The sequence below is a fragment of the Girardinichthys multiradiatus genome, chromosome 15, assembly GCF_021462225.1.
Source record: "Girardinichthys multiradiatus isolate DD_20200921_A chromosome 15, DD_fGirMul_XY1, whole genome shotgun sequence".
Lineage (NCBI taxonomy): Eukaryota > Metazoa > Chordata > Actinopteri > Cyprinodontiformes > Goodeidae > Girardinichthys > Girardinichthys multiradiatus.
In genome coordinates this window covers 21821627-21833877 of record NC_061808.1, presented here as the reverse complement: position 1 = coordinate 21833877, position 12251 = coordinate 21821627, and the positions used below count along the sequence as shown (strand labels likewise).

Below are 12251 nucleotides of genomic sequence, written 5' to 3'. Positions count from 1 at the left end.
AAAGGACGTTAAATACCTGCTTAAAGGTTGTTATTTTCAAAAGGTACTTTAATCTGATGTTGTGAAAAAAAAAGGAAATTATCCAAGCACTGTTTTGCAATCAGTCAAGTTTGATATATCTTGCAAGATGAGAATAAAAACATTCCAACCAGAATGGCAGAGGGTTTGTTCTGACTGGCACAGTCAGTAAGAAGCTTTAATACCAAGGAAAGGAAACCAAAATATTTCCAAATAATTACAAAGCCCTTCTGGTAAGTCAGGTTGTTTTGAGAACAGACGTCTTGTTATTCTGTTACAGTTGCAGCCCAGCAGACAACCGTAACAGACATCTACCCTACACAAAGTTCATGAGCATAACATGACCAGTAAACTCCACATAGTCCTAACACTTTATAAAGCAAAGTTCATAACAATCATGAGACATTAGCTAGACAGGCAATCTCATTGTAATGCATATTCTAATTTATAGTCTATGACTGCATATTCAAAACATGTACATTCGGGACCTGTTCTTGGAAGATTCTAAATAAGGAGCACATGGAAAGTACCAGAGAGCAGAGTGGCCATAAAGGAAAGATGAAGTTTGAAACCATGGATTTGGAGGTAATAATAATAAAAATCTAATAATAATAAAAATAATACACTAGATTTATATAAGTAGCTCAAAGTTCTACAAAACAACAGTAAAAACATTTAAAAACGTGAAAATACTAAAAGCTACAGTTAAACCATGAAATATCAGTTATTAAACCTAGAAAAGCTGACAGCCACTGTCAGATTTACATCTTTTTGTTTGGTGCTTAAGAGATAGAAACTAGTTCTGATCACTGGATGACATTCAAAAAAGATACAGCAACTTTATTACCTTGAACCAAAAATTATGTTTCAAAGGCCATGTTTACACAAAGAAGATATTGTATAAACATAGTTAGATGTTTGACATTGATATCTTGTTCTTCTGTGGGTTTTCACCTGGGCGTCAGGAAAAACATGCTGTTGTCATGTAAATGAATAGTAGACATGCAACAAAACTGTTCAGTTTTCAGCAGAAAATGTCCTTTAAACAAGGCCGAAATGTCATGATGTTTAAAAGCTGTACTTAAGCCTTTCTTTTTTTTATCTGTATTTATGTCTGGTGTTTGGGTGTTCTGAAGCTCCAGCATTTGTAGCTGCTTCTTTTGTTGGCAAACTGTAAACATATTTTTGGAAGTAAAGGCATACAGAAAAGGATTCAGGCAGCTGCTTACAAATGTAAGAGCCTTGACAATGACCCATGTGTCTATGCAAAATGTAAAAAGACTCTTATTTTTCAAACACGTAGCAGCCACACCCAGGACATTTATAATATGAAATGGAGTCCAGAGGACAAGAAAACTTATGATGATACTGGTTACCAGTCGAGTTGTCTGTGGATTTTTGAAAAAGGCTGCGTGGTTTACCTTTCTGAGGAGGCGAATGTATAACAATGCTATGAGACAAAAAGAAAAAAAATCAAACAAAGTCTCAGCCAATAACACAATCACACGCTGGGCCTCTGAAAAATATTGAGATCCACAAACTATCCAGTGCTGATCTGTTGACAGATGTCGAACCACCAGAACAGGGGTGGACAGGATGGCAGCAGCCATCCAGAGCAGAACTAGCGGCACTCTCTTTTGCATCTGAGAGAATCTTCTTTGTCGGACCACTGTTAGGTAGCGTTGGATGCTTAATGCAGTCATAGTTAGCTGGCTGCCCCAAATGCCACAGTACACAAGGTAGGCTAGAAGCTTACAGGCCACCAGGCCGAAGATCCAGCCATAAAGTAGACTGTAAATCCATAGTGGAAGGGTCAGCAGGCAGAGCATATCAGAGATGGCTAGATTCAGCATTAAAATCTGGCTCAGGCTGGAAAGATGATGCCAGTTAGGCTTGAGAAGAATCACACCAATGTTTCCGGGAACTCCCAAAATACAGCACAAGGACAGCACCACCACAGGGATGACAGTTTTATAGTTCCAGTGGGGATAAGGAAGAAGTCCCGAAGAAGACAAGTTAAAAGTGATCACAGTGGTATTAGGCTGCTCCATGCTGAGTCTTGCTGGTAAGGTTGTGTCCTAACCAACTGATGCTAGCGAATGTAAATGCTTGATAAAAAAAAAGATCAACCAAAAAAGAAATAGAAACAAACGACACTGACGGAAATGATGTAGATCAATGATGTAGATCAATGTGCTATTATTGTCTACATCACTTAGCATGCTGTGAGTGTTTTCTATGAACTAAGCACGCACAAGTTTCATGCAACAGTTATTTATTTCAGATTCATTTATACTGCTCTTTTGTGAACTACTCAAGCTGTGAATTCCTGGGGAAATGGGGGTTTTGACCCCCTAATGAAGACCAGGGCTCCCCTAAACAGGTAAAAATAACAGTTTAATTGTTGAAGAAAAAATGTATTTTCTAAAGACAGAGAACGTTGAAAACCATTCAATCAGCTTTATTAGTTTACCCTTACAAGGGAGACAGTTTTTTCCACATCAGACTTATTACTGAGCAGAGCTGAGACCAATCTGATGAGACAAAGGTCGACACTTCCTTATATCAGCTTAGCAAAGACCCCATGTGGCCCGGCACCCCCTCTAGGAAGAGCTATTTACTGCAGATCAGCCCAACTATTATTTGCATTTTGTGTTCTCTTGTTGTCATAACAACCACAAGATATGGTTCATAACAATTTTTTATGCAAGCTTGTTAAATGTAAGTCTTTGTTTTTTGTTAGTTGTTAGTGTTAATTTCCTTTATCTTCTCAATTTATTTAATTGTAGAATTAATAAATTTTTATATATATTAGAATTTTATTTTATCATCTGCTGTTTAAACTAGAATCAAATACTGTATCATGTCGTGTCTTTGATTTTTTATTTTTAATAGTAGTAATTAAATAAATGCAAAAAAGCTTTTTTATTTTATTTTACAGTTTATCACACATTACTAGAAGCTTCTGTGGTATCTGGTCCTCTGCTAACACATTGCAGTGTCAGAGGAGATGCTGGAATGTTGTGAGAGCAGTGTGTGGGCGGAGCTATGCTTAGAGTATGATGTCGATGATGATGTCACAGTTTCCTTTGATCTCACAGGCAGAATTCTTTTGAGACTCTTGTAAGATTTGCCTTTGCCTACTTTGTGACAGAGATCACATCTTTGCGACATTTCTGACAGAACTTGCTACGAACGTTTTAATCTACAGTGTTTGCTAATCGAAAGCTGAAACAATCACAAAATGTTTTGGCTTGAAAAGACTCCAAGATCTGCCTCCCAGCAGGGAAATGGTAAGAGCAAGCTTATTAACAGAGTCTGCAATCTTCTTAAAAAAACCAGCAACATACGGGAAGAGAACGAATATTTCACTAAACAAGCAAGTAAAATGACAATGAGGGCGGAAGACAAAAAAGCCCTTGTAGAAGATTATAAGTACCTCAAAAGACAGATTGAAGCTGATCGTAAATTAAACCAAGAATTAAAACAGCAAGTTCATGACCTAAAACTTAAACTGGAGGCTCAAAAGGTTTTGGAGGAAAAATATGAGACAAAACAGAAAGAACTTCAGAATCTAGTGCAAAGCAACAATGCTCTTCACAATGAGGTTGTAACCTTAAATTTGAAACTAAATGATCCCCTTGTATTGCAAGAAAACTACCGGAGAGCAACAGATAAGACAGAAACTATGATGCAACAAAACAGCTGCCTGGTAAAGCAGGTTAAGAGAGTCCAACAAAAAATTTCACAACAAAACAAACCAGAAAGCTTACAAACAAAAAAGACAGTTTTTCAGAAGTTAGTGGACCAAGTTTGGAAATATAAAAAGCATCACAAGGCTACAAAATACAGGACTGAAATTTAAATTCTGAAAACTCTTAATCCCAAAAATGCTAAACGTCAGGCAGAATATGAACAGGTCAAACTTGAACTTAGAGAAACTGAAATCCAGAAGAAAAAGCACAGTAAAATCCGTTCTGCTACGCTGGCTAATAAGGTTGAAAGTTTCTCTCTATATCACAAAACTCATACAGTTTACAAGAAACTAGAGAATTTGACAAGTATGGCAGGACAACCTCAGAACAACCAGTGATACACTGTAGGAAGCGTCTGTCCAAAATAGTTTAAAGCAGTAGAATATCAAGACGGAACAAACATTGGTCCTTAGTTTCCCTGCTCTTTCCTCTGTTGATAAGATATGGTGGCACCATAATCCGCGCAGGGCCCGTATTCACATAAAATCCTAGGACTAAAATTGGCTTCTAGTGACGTCATTTTAAGAAAAAATATGATGCTGTCTTAGAAGACAGCATCACACGTAGCAATGGGGTCAACCACATCAGTTTCTGGCAAGACTGCTTGCCCCAAAAATTTGTAGGCTAAAATAGGAGCTCTCTGAGAGGACTCTGAGAATCTTTGAAAATACAGACCCTGGTGCTTTGCTCCATGGGTTTACATTCAGGCAAAAGATGTTTTTTGCATCGAGTTATTCCTGTGATTGTGTGGGTTCTCTCCAGGTGCTCTGGCTTCTCCCACTGTCCAAAAAGCCGCAAGAAATTGATGGGTGGCTAAACAAATTTTATTGTAGCCAGAAGCTCTTAAGGAGAAATTGTGATTTCATAATTATTCAGCGGTGTAGGAGTTTTTATTAAATTCTGAAACCCGGCCCAAACACTGATCTGTTGAATGATGAGATCATGTCAAAATGATCATAATATCTCATTTTCAGTGAACTGCACTGCAATCCCCATGCAAACTTGTAGTATAACCACATGCAGGGACGTGCACAGATAGACGCTAGGTGGTGCTAGAGCACCTGCCCTATTATCCTTTGGAGAAAAAAGAGCCCTCCTGAAATCTTTTTTTTGTTTACAGTGTATAGTGTGGGGCTCAAGGTAAAATTTCTGCATTTAAAGGCCTATAATACCAGTGCCCCCCCTTCACCAAAACACACACGTGTCCCGCCTCGTGTCTCTCAACGGAGACGGGCTGCGTGCAGAGTGGAGAGTTGGACCTGCGCTGGTCCAGCTTACCTCTTCTCTCCTCCCCTCTAAGTTGTATTTTCTACTTCTCTGTGTGTAAAAATGTTGATGTGATCAGAATATCTTATTTTCTAAATAGCAGACATCTTATCAGTTCTCAGGACTTGTAATTTCATTAATTCTTATTCTCTAAGGATAATTTTTGTCATATCACACTGGCTACATGCAGAAGTATAGATGATCTTCTTATGATTATATTCTCTGATGTTGGTTTCATTTTGACTATAAAGATTTTATAACTCATTTTCTGGGTATAGTTGATTTACGTTGTAGAATGGTCACTGGTTACTGAAGATAACTCATTTAGTGTGACCTACCTGGTAAATTTGGCAGTGTAACCTGCTTTGCTACAACATAAGGTTATTTGGTGCAGGAGACATTTTGTGATAAAAGTACAGAATGATATAGTCAAGACAAACACGTTGTGCTCAGTGTGTAAAAAGAAAAAAATTAAGGATAACGTAAGTTTCAAATTTGACTCAGGAAGTTCAGGTTGTGAATCAGTAATCTAACTTTAAATCAGTCTATGATAATTTTGTTGCCTTATTAATCTTAAGAATTTTGTCAAATGCATTCTCGTTTTGAGTTTTTTTTTTTCCTGGGTGGTCATTTCCCTTCAACCCACAGGACAGTTTGTTTTGGTGCTACTTAGTAATACATATAAATTATGTTCATGTTGTGTCTGTAATAAATCTCACACTACAAAGGGAACCGACAGCTCCATGTGCCGCACAAGATGCCCTTTTTATCCACTTGAGCACCTGCCCCCCAATATGTCTGTGCACGCCACTGACCACATGAAAAGGTTTATGGCAGGGATGGGAAGAACAATTAATTAATTAATATAAATTAATTTATAATAAATAAATAAACACATTTTGACCAAGGCGTTTGTTAAAATTTACATTTTGTGATTAACTGTGTTTAACCACGTATTAGGAATTTACTGGTTAATAACAATGTTTAAATTTATATTAGTCATTTAATAAATATTAACTGTATTTGAAGTGATATTGAACTGATTAGTTTGTGTGTCAGTAATTGTAAGTTTTATGGTTTTTCATTTTTATATTATACAATCTTCTTAGAGCCAAGAAACAGAGCACTAATGAATTTTTCTCTGTTATCAATAGATCTTTTGCAATTAGATACACACCTGGAAACAAACTTCACAGACACCTTTGTTATACATTCCAGTGAGCTCATGTGTACAGAAGCAACCCTGCCCACAGTGTTAGCATATCACCAATTAGATTTGTGGTGCATGTCTAAGTCCAGCATATTGATAAATGTGTGCCCAAGAAGATAAATATGTATTGTACTCTAATTAGGGGACCCTGTCTGGGGATAGAGTCCAATGTTGTACAACTTTATACAGGTCCTTCTCAAAATATTAGCATATTGTGATAAAGTTAATTATTTTCTATAATGTAATGATGAAAATTTAACATTCATATATTTTAGATTCATTGCACACTAACTGAAATATTTCAGGTCTTTATTGTCTTAATACGGATGATTTTGGCATACAGCTCATGAAAACCCAAACTTCCTATCTCACAAAATTAGCATATATCATCCGACCAATAAAAGAAAAGTGTTTTTAATACAAAAAACATCAACCTTCAAATAATCATGTACAGTTATGCACTCAATACTTGGTTGGGAATCCTTTGGCAGAAATGACTGCTTCAATGCGGCGTGGCATGGAGGCAATCAGCCTGTGGCACTGCTGAGGTCTTATGGAGGCCCAGGATGCTTCGATAGCGGCCTTTAGCTCATCCAGAGTGATGGGTCTTGAGTCTCTTAACGTTCTCTTCACAATATCCCACAGATTCTCTATGGGGTTCAGGTCAGGAGAGTTAGCAGGCCAATTGAGCACAGTGATACCATGGTCAGTAAACCATTTACCAGTGGTTTTGGCACTGTGAGCAGGTGCCAGGTCGTGATGAAAAATGAAATCTTCATCTCCATAAAGCTTTTCAGCAGATGGAAGCATGAAGTGCTCCAAAATCTCCTGATAGCTAGCTGCATTGACCCTGCCCTTGATAAAACACAGTGGACCAACACCAGCAGCTGACACGGCACCCCAGACCATCACTGACTGTGGGTACTTGACACTGGACTTCTGGCATTTTGGCATTTCCTTCTCCCCAGTCTTCCTCCAGACTCTGGCACCTTGATTTCTGAATGACATGCAGAATTTGCTTTCATCCGAAAAAAGTACTTTGGACCACTGAGCAACAGTCCAGTGCTGCTTCTCTGTAGCCCAGGTCAGGCGCTTCTGCCGCTGTTTCTGGTTCAAAAGTGGCTTGACCTGGGGAATGCCGCACCTATAGCCCATTTCCTGCACACGCCTGTGCACGGTGGCTCTGGATGTTTCTACTCCAGACTCAGTCCACTGCTTCCGCAGGTCCCCCAAGGTCTGGAATCGGCCCTTCTCCACAATCTTCCTCAGGGTCCGGTCACCTCTTCTCGTTGTGCAGCGTTTTCTGCCACACTTTTTCCTTCCCACAGACTTCCCACTGAGGTGCCTTGATACAGCACTCTGGGAACAGCCTATTCGTTCAGAAATTTCTTTCTGTGTCTTACCCTCTTGCTTGAGGGTGTCAATAGTGGCCTTCTGGACAGCAGTCAGGTCGGCAGTCTTACCCATGATTGGGGTTTTGAGTGATGAACCAGGCTGGGAGTTTTAAAGGCCTCAGGAATCTTTTGCAGGTGTTTAGAGTTAACTCGTTGATTCAGATGATTAGGTTCATAGCTCGTTTAGAGACCCTTTTAATGATATGCTAATTTTGTGAGATAGGAATTTTGGGTTTTCATGAGCTGTATGCCAAAATCATCCGTATTAAGACAATAAAAGACCTGAAATATTTCAGTTAGTGTGCAATGAATCTAAAATATATGAATGTTAAATTTTCATCATGACATTATGGAAAATAATGAACTTTATCACAATATGCTAATATTTTGAGAAGGACCTGTATGTGGTTAAAATAAGTTAGGCTTGGGTTCCGAGAACTTAAGACTGACCCTATCCCTAGCCATCACATGGAGTGATGGATTACTAAAATGGTGAGGAGGAATGTCTATGGGCTCTCGCAAGATGACGACGAATTGGATATAAATAATTGACCTTGATTGCGTTAGCATTAGCAGTTGCAGTTAATAGTTTTAGCCAACAAAGGAAAACAGCTTATTTAGCAACCCTTTTGGTTTCACATGTGCTTGAAATATGAGCACTGGTGGCACGTTATGGCCGTTCTGTGTTTAAATCACTCATTAAAAAAAAGTTTGTTGTAATTTTTAAACACAACTAAAGGCTCAATAGATGTTCATATTTGCTGTTAGGTAGCGTTGGATGCTTAATGCAGTCATAGTTACCTGGCTGCCCCAAATGCCACAGTACACAAGGTAGGCTAGAAGCTTACAGGCCACCAGGCCGAAGATCCAGCCATAAAGTAGACTGTAAATCCATAGCGGAAGGGTCAGCAGGCAGAGCATATCAGAGATGGCTAGATTCAGCATTAAAATCTGGCTCAGGCTGGAAAGATGATGCCAGTTAGGCTTGAGAAAAATCACACCAATGTGTCCGGGAACTCCCAAAATACAGCACAAGGACAGCACCACCACAGGGATGACAGTTTTATAGTTCCAGTGGGGATAAGGAAGAAGTCCCGAAGAAGACAAGTTAAAAGTGATCACAGTGGTATTAGGCTGCTCCATGCTGAGTCTTGCTGGTAAGGTTGTGTCCTAACCAACTGATGCTAGCGAATGTAAATGCTTGATAAAAAAAAAGATCAACCAAAAAAGAAATAGAAACAAACGACACTGACGGAAATGATGTAGATCAATGATGTAGATCAATGTGCTATTATTGTCTACATCACTTAGCATGCTGTGAGTGTTTTCTATGAACTAAGCACGCACAAGTTTCATGCAACAGTTATTTATGTCAGATTAATTTATACTGCTCTCTTGTGAACTACTCAAGCTGTGAATTCCTGGGGAAATGGGGGTTTTGACCCCCTAATGAAGACCAGGGCTCCCCAAACAGGTAAAAATAACAGTTTAATTGTTGAAGAAAAAATGTATTTTCTAAAGACAGAGAACGTTGAAAACCATTCAATCAGCTTTATTAGTTTACCCTTACAAGGGAGACAGTTTTTTCCACATCAGACTTATTACTGAGCAGAGCTGAGACCAATCTGATGAGACAAAGGTCGACACTTCCTTATATCAGCTTAGCAAAGACCCCATGTGGCCCGGCACCCCCTCTAGGAAGAGCTATTTACTGCAGATCAGCCCAACTATTATTTGCATTTTGTGTTCTCTTGTTGTCATAACAACCACAAGATATGGTTCATAACAATTGTTTATGCAAGCTTGTTAAATGTAAGTCTTTGTTTTTTGTTAGTTATTAGTGTTAATTTCCCTTATCTTCTCAATTTATTTAATTGTAGAATTAATAAATTTTTATATATATTAGAATTTTATTTTATCCTCTGCTGTTTAAACTAGAATCAAATACTGTATCATGTCGTGTCTTTGATTTTTTATTTTTAATAGTAGTAATTAAATAAATGCGAAAAAGGTTATTTATTTTATTTTACAGTTTATCACACATTACTAGAAGCTTCTGTGGTATCTGGTCCTCTGCTAACACATTGCAGTGTCAGAGGAGATGCTGGAATGTTGTGAGAGCAGTGTGTGGGCGGAGCTATGCTTAGAGTATGATGTCGATGATGATGTCACAGTTTCCTTTGATCTCACAGGCAGAATTCTTTTGAGACTCTTGTAAGATTTGCCTTTGCCTACTTTGTGACAGAGATCACATCTTTGCGACATTTCTGACAGAACTTGCTACGAACGTTTTAATCTACAGTGTTTGCTAATCGAAAGCTGAAACAATTACAAAATGTTTTGGCTTGAAAAGACTCCAAGATCTGCCTCCCAGCAGGGAAATGGTAAGAGCAAGCTTATTAACAGAGTCTGCAATCTTCTTAAAAAAACCAGCAACATACGGGAAGAGAACGAATATTTCACTAAACAAGCAAGTAAAATGACAATGAGGGCGGAAGACAAAAAAGCCCTTGTAGAAGATTATAAGTACCTCAAAAGACAGATTGAAGCTGATCGTAAATTAAACCAAGAATTAAAACAGCAAGTTCATGACCTAAAACTTAAACTGGAGGCTCAAAAGGTTTTGGAGGAAAAATATGAGACAAAACAGAAAGAACTTCAGAATCTAGTGCAAAGCAACAATGCTCTTCACAATGAGGTTGTAACCTTAAATTTGAAACTAAATGATCCCCTTGTATTGCAAGAAAACTACCGGAGAGCAACAGATAAGACAGAAACTATGATGCAACAAAACAGCTGCCTGGTAAAGCAGGTTAAGAGAGTCCAACAAAAAATTTCACAACAAAACAAACCAGAAAGCTTACAAACAAAAAAGACAGTTTTTCAGAAGTTAGTGGACCAAGTTTGGAAATATAAAAAGCATCACAAGGCTACAAAATACAGGACTGAAATTTAAATTCTGAAAACTCTTAATCCCAAAAATGCTAAACGTCAGGCAGAATATGAACAGGTCAAACTTGAACTTAGAGAAACTGAAATCCAGAAGAAAAAGCACAGTAAAATCCGTTCTGCTACGCTGGCTAATAAGGTTGAAAGTTTCTCTCTATATCACAAAACTCATACAGTTTACAAGAAACTAGAGAATTTGACAAGTATGGCAGGACAACCTCAGAACAACCAGTGATACACTGTAGGAAGCGTCTGTCCAAAATAGTTTAAAGCAGTAGAATATCAAGACGGAACAAACATTGGTCCTTAGTTTCCCTGCTCTTTCCTCTGTTGATAAGATATGGTGGCACCATAATCCGCGCAGGGCCCGTATTCACATAAAATCCTAGGACTAAAATTGGCTTCTAGTGACGTCATTTTAAGAAAAAATATGATGCTGTCTTAGAAGACAGCATCACACGTAGCAATGGGGTCAACCACATCAGTTTCTGGCAAGACTGCTTGCCCCAAAAATTTGTAGGCTAAAATAGGAGCTCTCTGAGAGGACTCTGAGAATCTTTGAAAATACAGACCCTGGTGCTTTGCTCCATGGGTTTACATTCAGGCAAAAGATGTTTTTTGCATCGAGTTATTCCTGTGATTGTGTGGGTTCTCTCCAGGTGCTCTGGCTTCTCCCACTGTCCAAAAAGCCGCAAGAAATTGATGGGTGGCTAAACAAATTTTATTGTAGCCAGAAGCTCTTAAGGAGAAATTGTGATTTCATAATTATTCAGCGGTGTAGGAGTTTTTATTAAATTCTGAAACCCGGCCCAAACACTGATCTGTTGAATGATGAGATCATGTCAAAATGATCATAATATCTCATTTTCGGTGAACTGCACTGCAATCCCCATGCAAACTTGTAGTATAACCACATGCAGGGACGTGCACAGATAGACGCTAGGTGGTGCTAGAGCACCTGCCCTATTATCCTTTGGAGAAAAAAGAGCCCTCCTGAAATCTTTTTTTTGTTTACAGTGTATAGTGTGGGGCTCAAGGTAAAATTTCTGCATTTAAAGGCCTATAATACCAGTGCCCCCCCTTCACCAAAACACACACGTGTCCCGCCTCGTGTCTCTCAACGGAGACGGGCTGCGTGCAGAGTGGAGAGTTGGACCTGCGCTGGTCCAGCTTACCTCTTCTCTCCTCCCCTCTAAGTTGTATTTCCTACTTCTCTGTGTGTAAAAATGTTGATGTGATCAGAATATCTTATTTTCTAAATAGCAGACATCTTATCAGTTCTCAGGACTTGTAATTTCATTAATTCTTATTCTCTAAGGATAATTTTTGTCATATCACACTGGCTACATGCAGAAGTATAGATGATCTTCTTATGATTATATTCTCTGATGTTGGTTTCATTTTGACTATAAAGATTTTATAACTCATTTTCTGGGTATAGTTGATTTACGTTGTAGAATGGTCACTGGTTACTGAAGATAACTCATTTAGTGTGACCTACCTGGTAAATTTGGCAGTGTAACCTGCTTTGCTACAACATAAGGTTATTTGGTGCAGGAGACATTTTGTGATAAAAGTACAGAATGATATAGTCAAGACAAACACGTTGTGCTCAGTGTGTAAAAAGAAAAAAATTAAGGATAACGTAAGTTTCAAATT

General features: G+C 38.4%; 1 protein-coding gene and 1 long non-coding RNA gene across 2 annotated transcripts; one reads left to right on the top strand and one right to left on the bottom strand.

Moving 5' to 3' along the window:
• Positions 1–13: 13 nt before the first annotated feature.
• Positions 14–2318, bottom strand: LOC124882367 (leukotriene B4 receptor 1-like). Its single transcript, XM_047388711.1, has one exon. The coding sequence runs from the start codon at positions 2067–2069 to the stop codon at positions 969–971; it is 1101 nt and encodes a 366-aa protein (XP_047244667.1). The 5' UTR covers positions 2070–2318; the 3' UTR covers positions 14–968.
• Positions 2319–2965: 647 nt separating this feature from the next.
• LOC124881762 lies at positions 2966–11998 on the top strand. The gene is made up of 2 exons (XR_007041737.1): positions 2966–3311; positions 8412–11998. It is a non-coding gene; the product is annotated as an uncharacterized LOC124881762 (long non-coding RNA).
• Positions 11999–12251: the final 253 nt, after the last annotated feature.

Excerpts from the sequence above, each read along its gene's own strand:
- LOC124882367 (XM_047388711.1), bottom strand. The coding sequence starts at position 2,069 with ATGGAGCAGCCTAATACCACTGTGATCACTTTTAACTTGTCTTCTTCG.